At 40.1% G+C, this 21,214-nt stretch overlaps 1 protein-coding gene across 1 annotated transcript in view; it reads left to right on the forward strand.

The window, feature by feature from the left end:
* Positions 1-21,214, forward strand: part of RNF169 (ring finger protein 169) — a 97,322-nt gene that overhangs the window by 25,633 nt on the left and 50,475 nt on the right. Inside the window, exon 2 of the mRNA XM_045371314.3 lies at positions 12,365-12,438. Coding sequence (XP_045227249.2) covers positions 12,365-12,438 — 74 coding nt within the window. The remainder of the gene's footprint in view (positions 1-12,364; positions 12,439-21,214) is intronic.

Below are 21,214 nucleotides of genomic sequence, written 5' to 3' on the forward strand. Positions count from 1 at the left end.
GAGACTCCAGTGGTGGCAGGCTGGGTGAGAGAACTGCAGCCACTTTCAAAAGGCCTGCAGTTTCTATAGTATTTTTATGTAGCACCCTTTATCTAACAACCTCCACCTGGCCCCCTTCATTCAACTCAAAAGTCAGGACGTCTTATATGGCCCAGGTTCCACATAGACAAGGAATGAATTTCTGAGTTGGCCACTCCCAGATTCCCTAGCTTGGAACACACATTCAGATGTGTCCACCATATTGGTTATTCTCAGGGTATGCTGAAGTTATTGCTATCAGGTGCATTTACCATGCAGGTGACTTGCATCTTTCACTAACCTAAGCAGTTTCCCATCTTACGAAAGCAATACTGCATATTATTAAAAGTATACAGCTTTAGTGACTGAATAATAGTACAAGTATATGGTCTGTTCATAATTAGCCTAACCATTTCTCAGTATTGGACAGTTAGGTTATCCTTGATTTTTATTTTGCAATTGTTAACAATGTTGCAATGAAAATATTTTTATGTGAAAGTTTTGCTGTATTTCAGATAACTCTCTTAGATCAGTTCCTAGAAATTAAATTACTAGATCAAATGTTACATAGCATTTTATAAGTTCTTGTGTGGGCTGTGGCATTTCTGTTTGATTAGTACTTTGCCAAAGAACAGTTTAAAAACACAGTAGTAATTGGTGGTGTAAATTATAGAACCTAAGTAAGCAGCCTTAGAATTTGATATTAAATTTTATTAGCTTAGTTCAACTTTCTCTCTGTGTATTTCCTCTTGTTCCCAGGTAAACACTCTTTATATTGCCTATTGTAAATTGTTACTTGTCTTAGGCAAGGGGGTAGGTGAAAATTGCATTAGTTTTAAGACAGTTGGTACTTGGCTATCTGTATTCTTGGAGAATCAGAAGGAGTAAACCAAAAAATAGATAAAATGGGAAACACTTTAGTTTGGTTTTATTTTTGTTTTATTTTTTGAGGGGGTTCAGTTCTAGCTGATTTTATTTTCTTCTCAAAAAAAGTTATTTACAATAGTTTGGTTTTAGAGTATATTTGTTGTTCACTCCTGTATTTCTACCTTCCTACTTTTAAATGGTGCATTTATTTTAAACATTGAAGTTTCTCCTTTTACTTATTTCATTTGACAGTAGTTATTCAAGGTTTAGTGGATAGTATAAGCAGGTAAATTTGACTGGCTGATTTTTTTTTTGGAGATGGGGTTTCCCTACTTTCCCTGGGGTTGGCCTCAAACTCGCAGTCCTCCCACTCTAACATTCTGAGTAGCTGGGACTACAGGCATGTGCCACTGTGCCCTGCTAAGCAGGTAAATATGAGATTAATATGGATAATTGCCTCGTTTCTTGTGTATCTCTGCACTTAACATATGTTTCATTGTAAAAGATGTGCTTTGTTGCATTACCTTCCTTTTGCTGTTGTGCACCTCCACCTCTTGCAGTACTTAGGTATTTAGTTTTATAACTCTTTTGACATTCTATAGTTGTTTCACCCAAGTATGTTTTTGCTTTCCTTGTAAGGTTGTACATTTATTTAGGACTTGGATCACCCGCGTTCTGCTTTTTATTATGTCCCTTTCTTGACTCTCAAAGAATGCTCTCTACTTTTGTTTTCTTCCTCGCTGTTCATTCCCTCTTTACCCTCTTAATCTATGGTGACTACATCTTCAAATCTCATCTATCCAGCATTACTGCCCACCCACCCTATCCCAGTCCATTTGACACAACATAGTCATTTCTGCCTTTGCTCGTGAAGTTTCCTTTGCCAGAAATGGCTTTTTCCTTGCTAGTACTTGTTCTTAATGCCTAACATAATTCACCTCCTCCAGGAAGGCTTGCCTTTAAGAATTCAGCCTCGATCCTTTTTCCTTTCCTCAGATTTACATATGTATGCACACTTGCCTTATGTGCATCATTTCATACTTTAAAAAAATGGTGTTAATTTTTGGCTTGTAGTTTCATCATGAAAATCTTATATTCTCCACTGCTTATGAAGTATGTAGATTTTGCTTCTGTCTATGATGAAGTAGATTGTAGCAGACAAAAACTCCTGTTGAGAATAACTAGAAAAGCTTGATTTAAAAAAATCTATATGAAGGCATTGTAAGTTGCCAAGGCAGCCAGGATTTCAGACATTTGTGGATTCTTGGCAAAATGAGAGTGCAGCTATTAAGAGGCAAAAACGTCAGCAGTGCTTTCTTCATGAAACTGAGGATACAAAAATTGTAGTTCAGAGCTGCCAAGGCAACCAGAACCTGAGAGTCCAAGATCCCAAAGAGAAGAGATGTATAGCCTCCTGCCCGCTCCACCTACTTCCCCACTACCTAGCTCCCAGGGTGTTTGCTGATTGTTAACTGTGCAGGGTAAAAGGCTAAGAAGCCTCACAGAAAGCTACTGAAAAGCAAGGCAGACTCTAACAGTTCTCCAGTGTTGAAGAGAAAAAGTTCATGATCTTTCAAGGAAGATAGGCTTGGAAAACACTGATCTCAGTTGGATCTTTAGAGGGCTACAAACTAGGGGAGAATGAGCTGTACAAACTTTATACTGCAGCCGGCTTTGAGTCAGCTCATGTCATGTTTGGATTGTGAAGTGATCTGCCCCCTCATTCTAACTTCCTATCAGAGAACATGGTGAATTCTCTGTGGGAATATAACATCACCAAGGGCTTTTACAGTTTTTCATACACAATGAATGACATTCTAACAAAAATTACAGGTAAACCCAGAGACCAGAACAGGAATAAAACCAGACAGTATAGAAATAGATCCATGTGTCTCCCCATCATCTAATTATTTAATCAGTCTTTATTTGAAGGACATTTAGGTTGTTCCTAGTCTTTAGTATGGTGAGTAATCAGCAGTGAACATTCTTGTATGTATATATTTGTACACATATATATCTTTAAGATAAAGCATAGCCTTGATAACTCTTGTCTTATGAAACTTTTTGTTCTCTGCCAACTTGATACAAAAGTGTTTTTAGTTTTTATTTTTCTATACTATGAACTGCTGGTGCATGTCCTTTATCCATTGTTGTATGGGGTTGTTAGGCTTATACATATATATAAGGCATAGTGGGTGAGTGCACAGATAGACGCTGGATCTAGATTGCTTGTGTTAAATCATAGCTCTTTCACTTATAGCAGTGGTAGCCTTAGCAAGTTAAACTCTGTGTACCTCAGTGTCCTCATCTGTAAAATGCGGATAACCATAGCACCTTCCCTTATGAAGTTGAGTTAGTTAATATTCAGGGCTTAGAGATGGACCTGACATGCTACATAACTGCCAGCCACTGTAATGATGCTGCTGGTGGTGATAGAGATGGAAATTAACCTTTTATTATATGTGTGGCAAATACTTTTTCTAAGTTCATCTTTTGGCTTTGTTTTATTATCTTATGCTTTGTACAAATTTAAACTGAGTTTTAAGGATGAGTTGTTTTTAGCTTCCTGTGAAGCGACTGTGGAGAGTTAAGTGTGGAAAGTGAGGGCATTTCAGGCAGAGGCATAGAGGCAGAAATAGCATGGTTTAGGGCAAGAACCATAGTTGTTGATGGAATGTAAAATAGGCAGGGAATGAAGTGGTATGAAGATGAAGAGGTAGGCAGATCCACGTCATATAGATCGGGGTCCCCAACCCCTGGGCTGCGGACTGGTACTGGTCCATGGCCTATTAGGAACATGGCCACACAGCAAATGAGTGGCAGCATTAGATTCTCATAGGAGCATGAACCCTCTTGTGAACTGTGCATGCAAGGGATCTAGATAGGCTGTGCTGTCCTATGACAAGCTAATACCTGATGATCTGAGGTGGAACAGTTTCATCTTGAAACCATCTGCTCCCCCCACAACCCCTATACCAGTCAGTGGAAAAACTGTCTTCCAGAAAACTGGTCCCTTGTGCCAAAAAAGCTGGGGACCACTGATATGGATGGCCCCTTATGTCATGTTGAAATATAAGTGGTATAGCATCAACTCTTGTGATTACAGAAATTATCTGTATGTTTAAAGAAAACACATTAGTCCTCAGTTAACCATTTTATAACAGATATTAGTATAACTATATTATATGTAACTATGTATTTGTATAGTGCTAAATAATTTGGCAAACAACAGTTTACAAGCTTTTGAATTCAACATTAATTTAATCTTGTCTATAGTTCTGATATATGGTTGTATTATTACCAAGTTACACATGAGAAAATTCATGTGCAAAGAGTTTGCTTTTTTTCAATTTGTTCAAAGACAAGTAGCTAGTACGTGGGACTATTCAAATGAGTATCTTGGTCTTGGGACTCAGTAAGTCCAAAATTCTTTTTCATTCTGCTGCACTCATAGAAAATGAATGTACAGGGGTAGAAACTCACGCATACTCAGGTACCAAGGGATGCTTTCCTTTGGATTTGAGAGTTTTTGGGACAGCATCTTCCCATCACTGTTGAGTGAGGTTGTTTTTTTAATTTTGCATTGAGTGTGGATGCTTTGACAATGACACTTCATTCCTGATGGTTTGATGCAATTAGCAACATGCCTGTCTTGTAGTTTGTTTTGTTTGTTTACCTTTATTAATAAGCAGTCACTCTGACCAAGTGAAAATCCTTTTTCAGGAAGGATCTTCAGGGAACTATAGCTGTTCCTATAATTCACATAAGATTCATTTTAGGTCACTGGCTGCAGGTGCATGTCATTCTTAAGGCATCATATCCTTAGAGAGTTTCTCTTCCTGTTAAGCATAGTAATAGTCAAAGGATAGGCATTAAGAAAGTACTTCAACCGTTAGATTCATTTATGAATGCTAAGATATTCAGTATGTCAGTGACACCTGAAGTAGTTTCCAGTATTTCTGTTCTGTGAGGTGAAGGAAGGGTGAACTGTTGTTTCTGTGCTGCCAAACACTTAAAAATCCCTGTAAAAGCTGGTAGAAGGATTGGTAGATTTGTGACTAACTCCTCTGGACTGAGGAAGATGATGTTGCCTTTTCTGGTTCTGACTTGACATCTTGTAGCTCTGCTTTTGTGGTGGGGTAGTATTGCTGTCATTTCACCCACAATTTCCTCTTTTGGGGTGGAGGAAGCTGACATGTGACACCAGGAAGGAAAGGGAAGTAAAGAGAAAATTAAGAAAAGTAAAGTCTCACATCAGCAGTAACAATTGTTTTATTGTATGTCATTGTTCTTTCTTTATTAAAAATCCAGGAAACTGAAAGCTTCATAATAACTGTCTTGGCATAATTGATACTGTTGAATGCATACATGTTCTCCATTCACCTTTAAGAGATGTTATGAGACTTTGATTTAAAAGGGGCAGATCTTCATTTTTCTGGCCTTTTCCCGGTTCCTTTCTCATAATTGTCCAGGTGGATTGAAACACCACATTTCACAAGGCTTCAAAGAAGTTATTTTGATGTTATACATGCTCTTAATGTAAGTTTGAAATTCTAATAGCATTTTACCTATAATATTATACTTTAATGGAGATTTTAAAAATTTAGAGAACCATACTGAGTAGGAAATAAAAGTGAATTCAAAGTATTGTTACTGAATCACTAACTTTAGAAGTTATCTGATGTGTTGCCTTCATTTCTGAGATTGAAACTGTGATCTAAAGAGATTTTCAGTTCATGACATGTATTGTATGTGTGTGTTGGGAGGTCTCAAAGACCACCCACAGGTTCATTGATTTGCTCAGGAGACTTGACTCAATATGTAGTTGTATTCTCTGCTATGATTTATTACAGTGAAAAGACACCGAGCAAAATCAGTAGAGGGAGAAGGCGTGTGGGACAAAGTCTGGGGAAAACCAATTACAAGCTTCTGAAGTACCCTCTCAGTGGAGGCACACAAGGTGTGCTTAATACCCTAGTGAGGAGTTGTGACAACGTGTGAAATGTTCCCAACCAGGGAAACTCGTTAGAGACTTAGTGACTAGGGTTTGTGTTAGCTGATCACATAGGCACCCTCTACCTAGCACATGCCAGAATTTCCCCACAGAAAAGCAGATGATTGGCATAATTATATTGTTGCTGTAGTTTAGGTACAGTGAACAACTCATCAGTTAAGGAGGGTGGGAACCCTCCTGACATCCAAGTTTCTAGGCACCAGCCAAGGGCAAGCCTTGGAAGCAGACCTTTTTAAGGATAGACATCTTCTCCCACTGACATGTTAGAAAGAAAGAAAAGGATAGACAGGCCTGCCGTGTCAACGCTTTTCTGCTCTGTGTGTATGTGTACATGTGTGCACTTGTGCATATGCATGCATGCAACATTTAGCATAGAGTGTGCTTTTCATTAAACGTTGGCTGTTTTTACTTATTTATTATGGGGATTTTTCATTGGTTACTACTACTGTTACTTTTAATTGTGGTCTTCTGCATTCCTGTGAGGTAGCTTGGCCTGCATTTTGATCCCCATTTGACAGACAGGAAGACTAAGGCAAAGAGAGTCTTCAACGTGTGTGTGTGTGTGTGTGTGTGTGTGTGTGTGTGTGTGTATAAAATATAAAATTTCCCAAGGCACCATTTAAGTTTTGACATTTCTAAATACTGTCACTTAATTGACAGAGCAGGTATCTGAACCTAATGTTATGTTCTTTTTGCAAACCCATAAAGGCGAGGATTTTTTTTTTCCATCTTAGCATTTTTAGAGGGTACTGCTAAAATAGAACATAGGATTAAATGTTTAAGTTAATATCACTTTGGACCAATTCACAACCTTTTATGCTGAACTGTTTTAGTATTCAAGAAGTACTTTACTTTCTATGTAATTTTTGAGCTTTTGGGCATGGTGTCATTTACCGTAGCACAGTCCTGTTGGGGCAAAAAATGATCCTTAAAGCATTAAACATTGTTCATCTTAATCCAACTAAACTGATTAATATCAGTACTAATTTTGGTGAATGTAAACTGGTACCCTACCTCTACCCCTGCCCATCACCTTTTGCAGTCAAATAAGCCAGAGGAATACTAAGATTTCAGTCATTATGCTGAGTTCCTCCTTGATCTTATATGAACTTTGAGATTTTTAAATAAATATCCCAAAGTGAATTTAACTTCATGTAATATATCTAGCAAAGTAGTTGGAACATTATCTTTGTTTCTTTCTTTTTTTTTTTTTTTTTTTTGAGATGGAGTCTCGTTCTGTGGCCCAGGCTGGAATGCACTGGTGCAATCTCGGCTCACTGCAAGCTCCGCCTCCCGGGTTCACGCCATTCTCCTGCCTCAGCCTCCCTAGTAGCTGGGACTACAGGCACCCGCCACCACGCCTGGCTAATTTTTGTATTTTTAGTAGTGACGGGGTTTCACCGTGTTAGCCAGGATGGTCTTGATCTCCTGACCTTGTGATCTGCCCGCCTCGGCCTCTCAAAGTGCTGGGATTACAGGCGTGAGCCACCGCGCCCGGCCTGTTTCTTCTTTTTTTTTAAGAGTTGAAGTCTTGTTCTGTTGCCCAGTCTGGAGTGCAGGGGCACAGTCATGGCTCACTACAGCCTCAAACTCCTGGGCTCAAGCAGTCCTTCTGCCACAGCCTCCTGAGTAGCTGGAACTATAGGTGTGCACCATCATGCCTTGCTAGTTGTTGGGTTTTTGTTGTTGTTGTTTAATTTTTGTTTGTTTTTTGCAGAGATGAGGTCTCTGTGTGTTGCTCAGGCTGGTTTCAAACATCTGACCTCGAGAGATCCTCCCTCCTTAGCTTCCCAAATTGCTGGAATTATAGGCATGAGCCACCACACCTGGAGATTGTCTTTGTTTCATATAGATTGTACTTGCAAGTAAGTTGAACCAAACCACAATTTAAAGAATGCTGTCCCAACAATACCAGAGAGAATTTTATACTTAGTAAATTCTGCTGCATGCCACTCTACTGGCTGAAATAGTTTGCAAAGTGTTTTTACTCTTATTGCACTCATCTGATCCTTATAATAGCCTGTGATGATAGGTATTCTGATTTTACAGAAGAGGAAGTTGAGACTGACTTATCCAAGGCTCTGAACCTTCTAAGTTGGAGATCAGGCTTAATGTGTAAAAAATGAAGATGTTAAGCTCTTGAGACATTTTGTGCTAAATATCAGTGAAGTATTTTAGAGAAAGCAAATTCTCCAACAGTAAGTGAAAATTACCATTTCTAACAGACTATTGCTAAAATATTTTTGGTTTCTTGTGTTGGATAGTATGCTTATTTATAAGCCTGAATAAGATTATGCTCCTTATGTTGCTTCTCAAATAAAAATAAAGATTTATAATTTTTAAAAAGTAGATCTGAGAAGAATCTTATGCATTCTACCAGAAGAAAATGTGATGGAATTTGTTTTTGTATCTTGGCCTAAAGGAAAGTCTGTCCAAATATAATGAAAAATGCAAAAGCCATAAAAGAAAAGTTTGATTAATATAATTACATAAAAATAACCACTATAAACAAAGTCAACACAAGAGATAAACCGGGAAAAGTATTGCTAGTCATGTAATATAAAGCTAATTTTTCTTAACAAATCAAGAAGAAAATGTTAGTATAAGTAGGAGTAAGGAAATGCCTATGCATTTCATATCAAAAGAAATGCAGATTACTCTTAACCATATAGAAATACTCAATTTCACTCATAAAATATAAGCATATAAAATACAAAATTTCATCTGTTAGATTAGCAAAGCTAAAAGGTTTCAGCACTCATGGTGTTGGAAAAGATGTGAGTAGATTGGCTTCTTGGGAGGCTTAAGGCAGGAGGATCTCTTGAAGCCGGGAGTTTGAGGCCATAGGTCACTATGATTGTACCTGTGAATAGCCACTGCACTCTCTCCTGGGCAACACTGCGAGGCCTCATCTCTAAAAAAAGTGAAAAGGAGGTGTGAGGAAATGGCACTCCCATGCATTGCTGGTGGGACTGTAAATTGATATAGGCTTCATGACAGAGGGGCAATTTGGTGTTACTTCTCAAAAAGCACATATCCTTTGACCCAGGGATTCTGATTCTAGCAGTTTATCCTATGGATACACCTGCAGTCATGTAAAATGATATACATGCAAGATATTCATTACAGCATTCTTTTAATAGTCTCTGGAGATTTAAACTCACCTTGTTGTCTGTATTTAGAACTTTTTATTCTTAATATAATTTTATCTTCTCTCTTTTTTTCTTAATCAGTTTTACTAGAGACTGGTTTGTTGGTTATTTCAAGGTACCATGTAAAAAACTGAATCAGCTAGGGTTGTTGCAATCGACAGAAATCTACTCTGGCAAATTGAATCAGAAAAGGAACTTACTGAAAAAGAATATTAGGTAGCCCAGAATTACCACCTTGGTAGCTAGAAAACTAGGCTGGGAAAATGGCATCCAGGATCAAAGAGTAATACAAATTCTTTGAAATTTTTTGAAGCATCTTTATGACCTAATGTATCATCAGTATTTTAAATTGTTTGCCTTAAGAGGTATATATTCTATTCATTGGGGGTTTAATATATACATAAACATACACACGCACACACACATATATATACACACACATGACCACATTAATTTTATTGTTCAATTTTTCTATGTAAACCTTTTGGTCTGCCTGATCCATTTCGTTTTGTTTTGTTTTGTTTTGTTTTCTGAAATGGAGTCTCACTGTGTCACCCAGGCTGGAGTACAGTGGCATGATCTCGACTCACTGCAACTTCCGCCTCCTGGGTTCAAGTGATTGTCCTGCCTCAAGCCTCCTGAGTAGCTGGGATTACAGGTGCCCACCACCACGCCCAGCTAATTTTTTTGTATTTTTAGTAGAGCTGGGGTTTCACCATGTTGACCAGGCTGGTTTTGAACTCCTGGCCTCAAGTGATCTGCCTACCTCGGCCTCCCAAAGTGCTTGGATTACAGGTATGTGCTTGGCCTGATCTATCTGTTTTTAATTGCAGTGTGTTAAAAAATTTCTTACATTAATTTTTGATTAATTTCTCTATATAGTCATTAATTTTTACTGTGTTGTAGGTTCATACAGGTTTTATCATTGTTACATCTTCTTGATGGGTTGCTCTTGTTTTAAAAGAGATAGTAAGGAAGATTTTATTCAAGGAGGGCCACTACAATGGGGTTTGTAAAAGGGGAGAGAGTCAGCTCAGCTCTAGATGGGTTACCTTTTGATTCATTTTGTATTTCCTTCTTGATTCCTGTTAAAGCTTTTCTCCCTGCTTCGCCATGCACTAGCTCTGTAACCTTGGGCTAAGTCATTTAATCCCTCAGTTTTCTTATTGTAAAATGGGCATAATACCTACCTTATCAAGTTTCTGTGAAAATTCACTGAGAAAAAAATGTGTATTTACATTAATATACATGTAGTAGGTTTTCAGTAAATGGATGTAAACTACTCACTTGCCTTAAGGCTTTCTATCCCTTTATTTTTATTTTTTTAAGCATCTAATTTTAACACTATTTGCCTATAATTCTGAATGTGCTTAAGGGACTAAAATAATCATCAGGACTTTTTTATTTTTGAGACAGGGTCTTGTTCTGTTGCCCAGGCTGGAGTGCGGTGGCATGATCTCAGCTCACTGCAGCCTCAACCTCCTGGCCTCAAGTGATCCTCCCACCTCGGCCTCCCAAGTAGCTGGGACTACAGGCACATGCTACCACACCTGGCTCATTTTTTATTTTTTGTAGAGACAGGGTCTTACTATGTTGCCCAGGACTTCTTTTTCAAGTGGGTGAAGGTGATGGAATGTTTCCTTCTGAACCTAGGGTCTAATAATTCTGTAGTGGTTGGAAAAGGTTTATGTTACTGTTTTCTGTATTTGCTTTAGGTCCAATGTTTCTATCTAAATATCTTCTGCATTACTCAGTATACTAATTAAGAGTCTTTCTAAAATAGTTGATTCCTGTGTGAGGGAAATGCAGGGAAAAAAATAAGATAGTTGAGACAACTGAAAAAGGACAAAAGGCAACTTTCTGGGGAGACTACTTTTCTATAATGAATATTTATCAACCTCAGTAGGATGCAGAGTTATTAAGTCTTTAAAATTAATTATATTTAGACCACCAAATATACATTGAGGGTATAAAGAAGTGTCATGTACATTTAAGGAGACAGAAGTGTATACTTTCCTCCACCTTTTTGATAGTATTTAAGACTTATCATTTATTCTGTTCTTAGCTTTGATTTTTATCATTTATTTATATAACCCACATGTATTGTGCCTCTTATGGGTCTGACATCTTGGATTTAAAAATACATAGAAAGAAGGGGAAAAGACAGAATTTCAGTTGAGAAAACAGCATAAACGGTTTTAAAAGACCGTATGGCATGTATATGTTGTGACAAGACAGTCAAGGGTTGAGCTGCACAGTGCTTTAGAAAGATAAAGTTGTGGTCAGTCTCTGAAGAATCTTGAATGATGTTGAAAAGTTTTGACTTTATTCTATAGGCCAGTCAAAATCACTGAAGGCTTTGAGGATAAAAACAAATCAAGTTATATACTGAAAATATACACAAGATTAGATGCAAGTTTTTACAGGAAAATACTTTGGCAGTGTTGAGAAAGAAATGGAAAAATACAGTATTATGAATAAAACTCCAGCTTATTTTAAATGCCACTCAGTAACATTGAACTCAAGAGCTTTAAATGTTGTTTTTCCTTGAGGTCTTTTAACATGTTACTTTATTTATTTATTTATTTATTTATTTTTATTTTTATTTTTTTTTGAGACGGAGTCTCGCTCTGTCGCCCAGGCTGGAGTGCAGTGGCCGGATCTCAGCTCACTGCAAGCTCCCGCCTCCCAGGTTCACGCCATTCTCCTGCCTCAGCCTCCCGAGTAGCTGGGATTACAGGTGCCCGCCACCTCGCCCGGCTAGTTTTTTGTATTTTTTAGTGGAGACAGGGTTTCACCATGTTAGCCAGGATGGTCTCGATCTCCTGACCTCGTGATCCGCCCATCTCGGCCTCCCAAAGTGCTGGGATTACAGGCTTGAGCCACCGCGCCTGGCCCATGTTACTTTATTAGTTAGACCCTTCTAGACAACCATATATATCCTATACTTGTTTTCCCCCATAGCACTTAGTACAGCAGCCGTAGTGCGCGCATGTGCGCGCGTGCACGCGCGCGCACACACACACACACACACACACACACACACTTGTTTGTTTGCTGTCTGTTTCCTTCCACAAGATTATGAGCTGCATGAGAACAAGGACTTTATTGTGCAGTGCTGCTCCTCAGTGCTTAGAACGGTGCCTGATTTGTCACCTTTGATAAATATTTGTTAAGTGAAAGAATGCATATTCAAATTGAGATGACCACAGTTTCTAATGTGATTTATAGTATAGGGGCAGCAGTAGGACAAGATACTGGTTCCTTCCTAGAAAGTCCTGTTAAAAAGTATTTTCTTTTCCCTTTCTTTCAGACTTTATATTCAGAGCACCAATCAAATTAAGCAAGCCTGGGGAACTTCGTGAGGAATATGAAAGCTTGAGAAAGGTATAGTATTATCATGTCATTAATTTTCTTAAAGTAGATTGAAATAATGACATTGAAGAATGCTTAGTGGGAGTCTGGATTTATCAGGTTTTAAAAAATTTATAATGCAGAGCCTTTCTGCACACTACCTTGTACCAGCCTAGTTAGATTTGGAGCTATAATGGAAGTAGAGTAAACCTTAACCCAAGATTGCCTTTCTATTTGTCTTTTCAAAGATGAAGATATAGTTCACAGAGTCTGTCACATGCCAGCTGCAGTAACTGGCCACCAGAGAGAGGTATTCTTGGTACTTTTAATAGGTGCCCTTGCTAATAATTGCTTGTATTATTTTTCTTTATCTCGCAAGGTTCTTCTAATTACGTGTAGCTGGTGTTATCCGTTATTGCTCACTCTATTAAATACTCCAAAAGAACTGTCATGTAGGTCAGTAAGGGGATAGTGAAATAATTTCCTAGTTAGAAAACATTTGCCATTAGGAAAGCTTTTATCTGTGTCCATATCATCTTATTTATGATGTTTTCAAACTAATTGTCTGGGAATCACCTAGAGAATTAAGAAGTGAAAAAGGTTGGTAATAAGAGGTATGTTGCTAGATGTGTGTCATTCTTTCCCAGCCCTCTCCCTGCACCATCATTCCTCACTCAGCTTTATAATTGATTAATCATTCTACATGTGAGCATCTAATATTTTGTAAATGTAAGTGATCCACTTAATCTGGATCAAGCATCATCATAAGATAGAGGTGAGACAATAATGCTATTGTCACAGGATCCTTGGGGTGTTGCTTTGCCAGCTGGAAACCTCTGTGGCTGGTGGTGCCTTTGCCCAAGTTTTACTTGGGCCTACTGGGCTCGTTCTGCCTGCTCGTTCTGCCAGGCTGTGCTCAGCTCGCACTACCAGCCTGGATCCCATGCTTGCCAAAGGCGAGCCAGGTGCAGAGGGGAGGGGTGCGTGAGCAAGCGAGCATGGGGTCCAGCTGCTGTGCATAGCCAGGCATACTGGCTGCGACTGGGTAGGGAGCTCCAGGTGCTGGCATGGGCACTGTCTCCTGTGAGGCTGTGGCTGGACCAGGCCTACTGCAAGCAGCTTCCACTGCTGGCACTGAGGAACGTGGTGGTGCCCGGAAGCTTGGAGATGCCAGGAACCACAGAGCCCCAAAGAGGGTGTCATAGCCCTGGCTCTGGAGCACCTCGGTCTGGGCTCCCTGAAGGGCTGCAGCTCTTCTCTCTTTTCTCGTTGCCCGCAACATGGTGAGTGAGGGACGTGTTTCAGCCATTTGTGTTACAGCTCTTTCTGTCCCGGTCCCAAGTTCTTGTCCCGCGTCCAGAAAGAATGAGGTACATGGACAACTGGAGGGTGAGTATGGTGAAGAGAAGCTTTATTGAGTGACAGTACAGCTCTCAAGAGACTGAGGTGGGTAGCTCCTTTCCACAGGCAGGTCATCCGGACATCTACTCAGCACTCAGCTGAGAGGAGATCCACAGTGGGTAGCTCCCCTACACAGGCAGGTCATCCCCATGTCTGCTGGAGTCTGGCTGAATCCAGGGCTTTTATGGGCTTCAGGGGGGAGGAGGTGCATACTGATTGGTCCATTGGCAGGCCTGGAAAAAGCACTGTAAGTTCTCACTCCAGTCTGCAGAACTGGCAGCCCAACCCCCGGCTTCAGGTCATCCCCAACTTGAAGGTGGATCCGCCCCTTTCTGCCCAAGAGCCTATCTACCTCCTGCCACCATCACCCTGCCCTGTACAGTACCCACAGTGCCCAGGCTGTGCCACAGGGCATTTGCAGGCCTGTGCCAACCTGCTCTCAGCACTCCCACAGCCTTCCTCCTGTCCTCTGGGGTGCCCAAAGTCCAGAGGGGGCCGAGGTGGCAGGGCACTGGCATGTCAGCACCACCCCGAGTCTGCTCCCACCCAGCCAGGTAGTGACAGTGCCTGGGCTCAGTCACAGCTTTCCTTTGAAATTGGCATGGGTGCTGGGAGTGGGGAGAGGCCAGGCAGTGGGAGCAGGCACTTCTGAGCCTGTAGGGGTAGGGGATGGGGTTGGGAGCCCCCAAGAGTACAAGGATGCCTGCTGCCATGGCTGGGTGGCTGCAGCTACACCTGGCATGGCAGAGATCCCGCCCCTTCAACTTGAAAGTGGGCATGGCTCCTACCTGTTCCTGGCTCCCACTGACTCCTTCCGGCTCCGTGGAGCGTACAGTCCCAGCTGTGTCTTTCCCACTGCAGCTGGCATCTTCACAGTGCCCACTCCAGGCAGGCCGCTGCCGCCATCACTATTGTGGTGTTTTTCACTGAATGAAAAATCAGTGTTTAACAAGGTCATATTAAAGAGAAAAGATAATAGGAAACTGTGGCTAGTTACTGTATGTTCTTTGATCTTTGCCTGTAAATGAGGGTGTCAAATGTTGACTTGGATCTTCATGCTTCATTTATATTGGCATTGTGAGGTTTTTGTCTCTTTTAAAACTACTTACAAAGTTTTTTTTCTGTTGAAAAAGAAATTATTTTCAGGGACCACATAAAAAGAACAGGTTCTTAAATAAAATTTCAGAATGTGCACATACAATATTTACTTCTAATATATCTTTTTAAACATTTTGAAAATGTGGAAATTTTGAAGCTGTCAGTTTGAAGGTAATCTTAAAGAAAACAAGGAGTAGGAGGTAGAAAAAGGAGGTAAAGCAAAAGACATAGTGAGAGTAGGGTTGTTTTTTTTTTTCTTTTTTGAGACAGAGTCTTGCTCTGTTACCCAGGCTGGAGTACAGTGGCGCGATCTTGGCTCACCACAACCTCTGCCTCCTAGGTTCAAGCGATTCTCCTGCCTCCACCTCCCAAAGTGCTGAGATTACAGGTATGAGCCACCATGCCTGGCAAGAGTAGGGGTTTTTATAAACCTTGGGAGAGAGAAGGAAACCTTGAGGAACTGTGATTTATGTTCCTGTTAGAGGAGAGGTATGGGACAGTGGTTTTAAAAGGGGCTGATGCCATAATGTTTTTGAGTGAAGCTAGGATAATCTCATCCTGTATAAACTGGATTGGATTTGAGAAATACTCATCTATATCATTTGGGTTAAATAAAGGTTAGTTACTGGTCCCTCTCACCCACCCCGAGTACCCAAGTTATCCTGCATCCATTGTACAACCTGGAAAATGGAAGTCTAAGCCATAACATTAAAAGGCACTAGTATGGCATATCCATACAATGGCATACTATTCAGCAATAAAAAGGAGTGAACCACTGATACATGCTACCACATGGATGAACCTCAAAAAGATGGTAAGTGAAAGAGGGCAGATACAAGAGATTATATATTGTTATTCCATTTATAGAAAATGACCAGAATAGACAAATAGTAGCAACAGATAGGTTAGTGGTCCATTGGGATAGGGTGTGAGAACAGGGATTAACAGTAAATGGGAGTGAAGGATTTTATTGAAGTGACATAATGATTTCTAAAACAGATCTCAGTAGATCTTCAAAAGTTTGTGCTGAGCAAAGGAAGATAAGTGGAAATTAATTCTATACAACTCATTATTACTAATTTGATGTGTGATATGCTACTAATATACTTTTCACTTAGTATACGCTATTACTTTAAGTGACAGTAAAAACCTTTATAAAGGCTGTAAAAAGTTAACAAGAATTTTTATTCCCCTAATTCTAGTTCTTTTAAAAGGTATTACTTTATTTAAAAATCCTAGATTCTATTACCTGTGGGAGATTTGGGAACAAACCAGGCTGGGGTAAGGGACTACTGTAGAACAGTACTGAACCAAGACCGAGGGGCCTACTGAGGACAGGGAGCTGTGTTCTTAACATCCTTTCTAGCCAGAGGCTTTTGAGTTAGTATGCTTACTGAGGTCACTATGAGTTTCTAAATATTATCATTCTGTGAATAGGCATATATTTCTAAATATATTTAGATTTTTTTTCTTTCTGCATGTGTTGTAGTTAATTGTCGTTTTTTAACATAAGAAAAATAACGCAAAAATAATCAGAGCAAAATGTGAAAGTCCCGTTTTACCTTTCTTCCCACTGTCCTTCCCAGAAGTACCTAGAATCAAGTTTAGTGTTTATCTTAGACCCCTTATATGCTTACCTGTGCATGCAGACACATACATATACTTTAGTCTTCTGTATAAATGAGATCATGATATATATTCATTGGTTAATGAAATATCGTGCCACTAGTATGTGCTGAAGCACTGGGGATATCACAAACTGCCCTAGGTACTAGGGAGGCTGGGAAGCATATGTTTTAGCTGGGAACATTAACTTCCTAAGTAAAATCAGGGTTCTCTTAGTAAGGAAGGAGAAAATGGATATTGGGTTGGCAGCTAGCTGCCTCTGTCTCCTGGGACAACAATGGAAATAAGACTGGTTAGGACACTTTGAGAGTAAGCAGTATGTTGGGTTTAACTGGGGTTGTGATTTTGTCAGAAGTAAGATGGAGAGATGCGGTAGATGGACGGGAAGTTCTTACAGTTTTGGATGATGGATCTAGGTTAAGGGGAAAATTGAGTACATAAAGGATGTGATAGACAGTGAAAGAGTTGTAGGGTCAATGGATTGGAAACTTTGGTGGTGAAAATTGTAAAAGTAGGATTGCTAGCATATATAAATAAAGCTGGAAAGCTAGGAAGTGGTGGTCCCAATATAAAAGGCTTAAATGTGAGCCTTGGGAGATAGTTTAGTTATGGATATCACAATTTAGGGTATGACTATGGAGTAGATAGCTGAAATAGGATGGAGAAAAAGATGTATTTAAAGAGGAGGTGAAGGAACTGAGAAAGTATACCAATATTGAGACCTTCAAGAATGATCACTGGAGTAGTTGGAGAGAAGTTAAAATTTAAGTGCCAAGTTTTTCTGTAAATGAAGGAGAGTGGCAGAGAGGGGTCATGAGTGTTACAGTTTAAGGCTAAATACTTCAAAGAAGCTAGGTTGTTCATTTGTTTGTTTGTTTGAAGAGAGAGATTCTCTCTCTGTTACTTAGCCTGGAGCACAGTGGTGGGATCATAGCTCATTGCTGACTTGGATCCTGGGCTCTAAGTGATCCACTTGCATCAGCCTCCTGAGTAGCTGGAAGTATAGGAGCACACCACCATGCCGGGCTACTTGAAAAGTTTTTATATCTGTAGAGATGAGGGTCTTGCTGTATTGTCCAGGCTGGTCTTGAACTGCTGAGCTCAACCAGTCCTCCTGCCTCTGCCTCCCAAAGTGTCAGGATAACAGGTGTGAGCCACCACACTTGGCCGGAGGGAAGGATTTTTGAGAAATAATACAATATATTTGGTGACTTGCTTTCTTCCACTGAACAGCATTTTTTTGGGGGGAGAGGGTGGTGTGTGTGTTTTTAATATAGGTACTTTTCTTTTTCTTTTCTTTCTTTCTTTTTTTTTTTTTTTGAGACAGGGTCTCACTCTATCACCCAGGCTGGAGTGCAGTGGTGTGATCTCAGCTCACCGCAACTTTTGTTTCCTGGGCTCAAGCGATCCTCCCATCTTAGCCTCCCAAGTAGCTGAGATGACAGGCACATGCCACCATGCCCAGTGTGTTGCCCAGGCTGGACTTGAACTTCTGGGCTCAAGCAATCCTCCCTCCTGGGCCTCCTAAAGTGTTGGGATTACAGGCCCAGCCTGTTTCCCCCAGTTTTAAAGGAATGCTGTGCTGAGCACCCACGAGCATATGTGGGCAAATACAATCCCTTCAATTAAATTCCTAGAAGTGAAAGTAGGAAATGGTAAGAGGCTGGGCACAGTGGCTCATGTCTGTAATCCCAACACCTTGGGATACTGAGGCAGGAGGATCCCTTGAGCCCAGGAGTTTGAGACCAGCCTGAGCAATATAGTGGGACCCCATCTCTACAAAAAAATAAGTTAGCTGGACATGGTGGCACGTGCCTGTAGTCCTAGCTACTCGGGAGGCTGAGGCAGGAAGATTGCTTGAGCCCAGGAGGTCGAGGCTGAAGTGAGCTGTGATTGCATCACGGCACTCCATCCTGGGTGACAGAGTAAGACTCTGTCTTAAAAATAAATAAATAAATAAATAAATAAAGCAGACATGGTTTTGTTGGATAACAATTTGCCTTTTATTATTTATTTATTTATTTTTATTATTATACTTTAAGTTCTAGGGTACATGTGGATAACGTGCAGGTTTGTTACATATGTATACTTGTGCCATGTTGGCGTGCTGCACCCATCAACTCGTCAGCACCCATCAACTCGTCATTTACATCGGGTATAACTCCCAATGCAATCCCTCCCTCCTCCCCCCTCCCCGTGATAGGCCCCGGTGTATGATGTTCCCCTTCCTGAGTCCAAGTGATCTCATTGTTCAGTTCCCACCTATGAGTGAGAACATGCGGTGTTTGGTTTTCTGCTCTTGCGACAGTTTGCTGAGAATGATGGTTTCCAGCTGCATCCATGTCCCTACAAAGGACACAAACTCATCCTTTTTTATGGCTGCATAGTATTCCATGGTGTATATGTGCCACATTTTCTTAATCCAGTCTGTCACTGATGGACATTTGGGTTGATTCCAAGTCTTTGCTATTGTGAATAGTGCCGCAATAAACATACGTGTGCATGTGTCTTTATAGCAGCATGATTTATAATCCTTTGGGTATATACCCAGTAATGGGATGGCTGGGTCATATGGTACTTCTAGTTCTAGATCCTTGAGGAATCGCCATACTGTTTTCCATAATGGTTGAACTAGTTTACAATCCCACCAACAGTGTAAAAGTGTTCCTATTTCTCCACATCCTCTCCAGCACCTGTTGTTTCCTGACTTTTTAATGATTGCCATTCTAACTGGTGTGAGATGGTATCTCACTGTGGTTTTGATTTGCATTTCTCTGATGGCCAGTGATGATGAGCATTTTTTCATGTGTCTGTTGGCTGTATGAATGTCCTCTTTTGAGAACTGTCTGTTCATATCCTTTGCCCACTTTTTGATGGGGTTGTTTGTTTTTTTCCTGTAAATTTGTTTGAGTTCTTTGTAGGTTCTGGATATTAGCCCTTTGTCAGATGAGTAGATTGCAAAAATTTTCTCCCATTCTGTAGGTTGCCTGTTCACTCTGATGGTAGTTTCTTTTGCTGTGCAGAAGCTCTTTAGTTTAATGAGATCCCATTTGTCAATTTTGGCTTTTGTTGCCGTTGCTTTTGGTGTTTTAGACGTGAAGTCCTTGCCCATGCCTATGTCCTAAATGGTATTACCTAGGTTTTCTTCTAGGGTTTTTATGGTATTAGGTCTAACATTTAAGTCTCTAATCCATCTTGAATTAATTTTCGTATAAGGAGTAAGGAAAGGATCCACTTTCAGCTTTCTACTTATGGCTAGCCAATTTTCCCAGCACCATTTATTAAATAGGGAATCCTTTCCCCATTTCTTGTTTTTCTCAGGTATATCAAAGATCGCATGGCTGTAGATGTGTGGTATTATTTCTGAGGACTCTGTTCTGTTCCATAGGTGTATATCTCTGTTTTGGTCCCAGTACCATGCTGTTTCGGTTACTGTAGCCTTGTAGATAGTTTGAAGTCAGGTAGCGTGATGCCTCCAGCTTTGTTCTTTTGACTTAGGATTGTCTTGGAGATGCGGGCTCTTTTTTGGCTCCACGTGAACTTTAAAGCAGTTTTTCCAATTCTGTGAAGAAACTCATTGGTAGCTTGATGGGGATGGCATTGAATCTATAAATTACCTTGGGCAGTATGGCCATTTTCACGATATTGATTCTTCCTGTCCATAAGCATGGTATGTTCTTCCATTTGTTTGTGTCTTCTTTTATTTCACTGAGCAGTGGTTTGTAGTTCTCCTTGAAGAGGTCCTTTACATCCCCTGTAAGTTGGATTCCTAGGTATTTTATTCTCTTTGAAGCAAGTGTGAATGGAAGTTCATTCATGATTTGGCTCTCTGTTTGTCTGTTACTGGTGTATAAGAATGCTTGTGATTTTTGCACATTAATTTTGTATCCTGAGACTTTGCTGAAGTTGCTTATCAGCTTAAGGAGATTTTGGGCTGAGACAATGGGGTTTTCTAAATATACAATCATGTCATCTGCAAACAGGGACAATTTGACTTCTTCTTTTCCTAACTGAATACCCTTTCTTTCTTTCTCTTGCCTAATTGCCCTAGCCAGAACTTCCAACACTATGTTGAATAGGAGTGGTGAGAGAGGGCATCCCTGTCTTGTGCCAGTTTTCAAAGGGAATTTTTCCAGTTTTTGCTCATTCAGTATGATATTGGCTGTGGGTTTGTCATAAATAGCTCTTATTATTTTGAGATACGTTCCATCAATACCGAATTTATTGGGAGTTTTTAGCATGAAGGGCTGTTGAATTTTGTCAAAGGCCTTTTCTGCATCTATTGAGATAATCATGTGGTTTTTGAATTCTACCAGAGGTACAAGGAGGAGCTGGTATCATTCCTTCTGAAACTATTCCAATCAATAGAAAAAGAGGGAATCCTCCCTAACTCATTTTATGAAGCCGACATCATCGTGATACCAAAGCCTGGCAGAGACACAACAAAAAAAGAGAATTTTAGACCAATATCCCTGATGAACATTGATGCAAAAATCCTCAATAAAATACTGGAAAACCGGATCCAGCAGCACATCAAAAAGCTTATCCACCACGATCAAGTTGGCTTCATCCCTGGGATGCAAGGCTGGTTCAACATACGCAAATCAATAAACGTAATCCAGCATATAAACAGAAGCAATGTTCTTTTTAATAAAGTACTTCATATTAATATTTTACAGTTCAA

Source organism: Macaca fascicularis, chromosome 14, assembly GCF_037993035.2.
Source record: "Macaca fascicularis isolate 582-1 chromosome 14, T2T-MFA8v1.1".
NCBI lineage: Eukaryota > Metazoa > Chordata > Mammalia > Primates > Cercopithecidae > Macaca > Macaca fascicularis.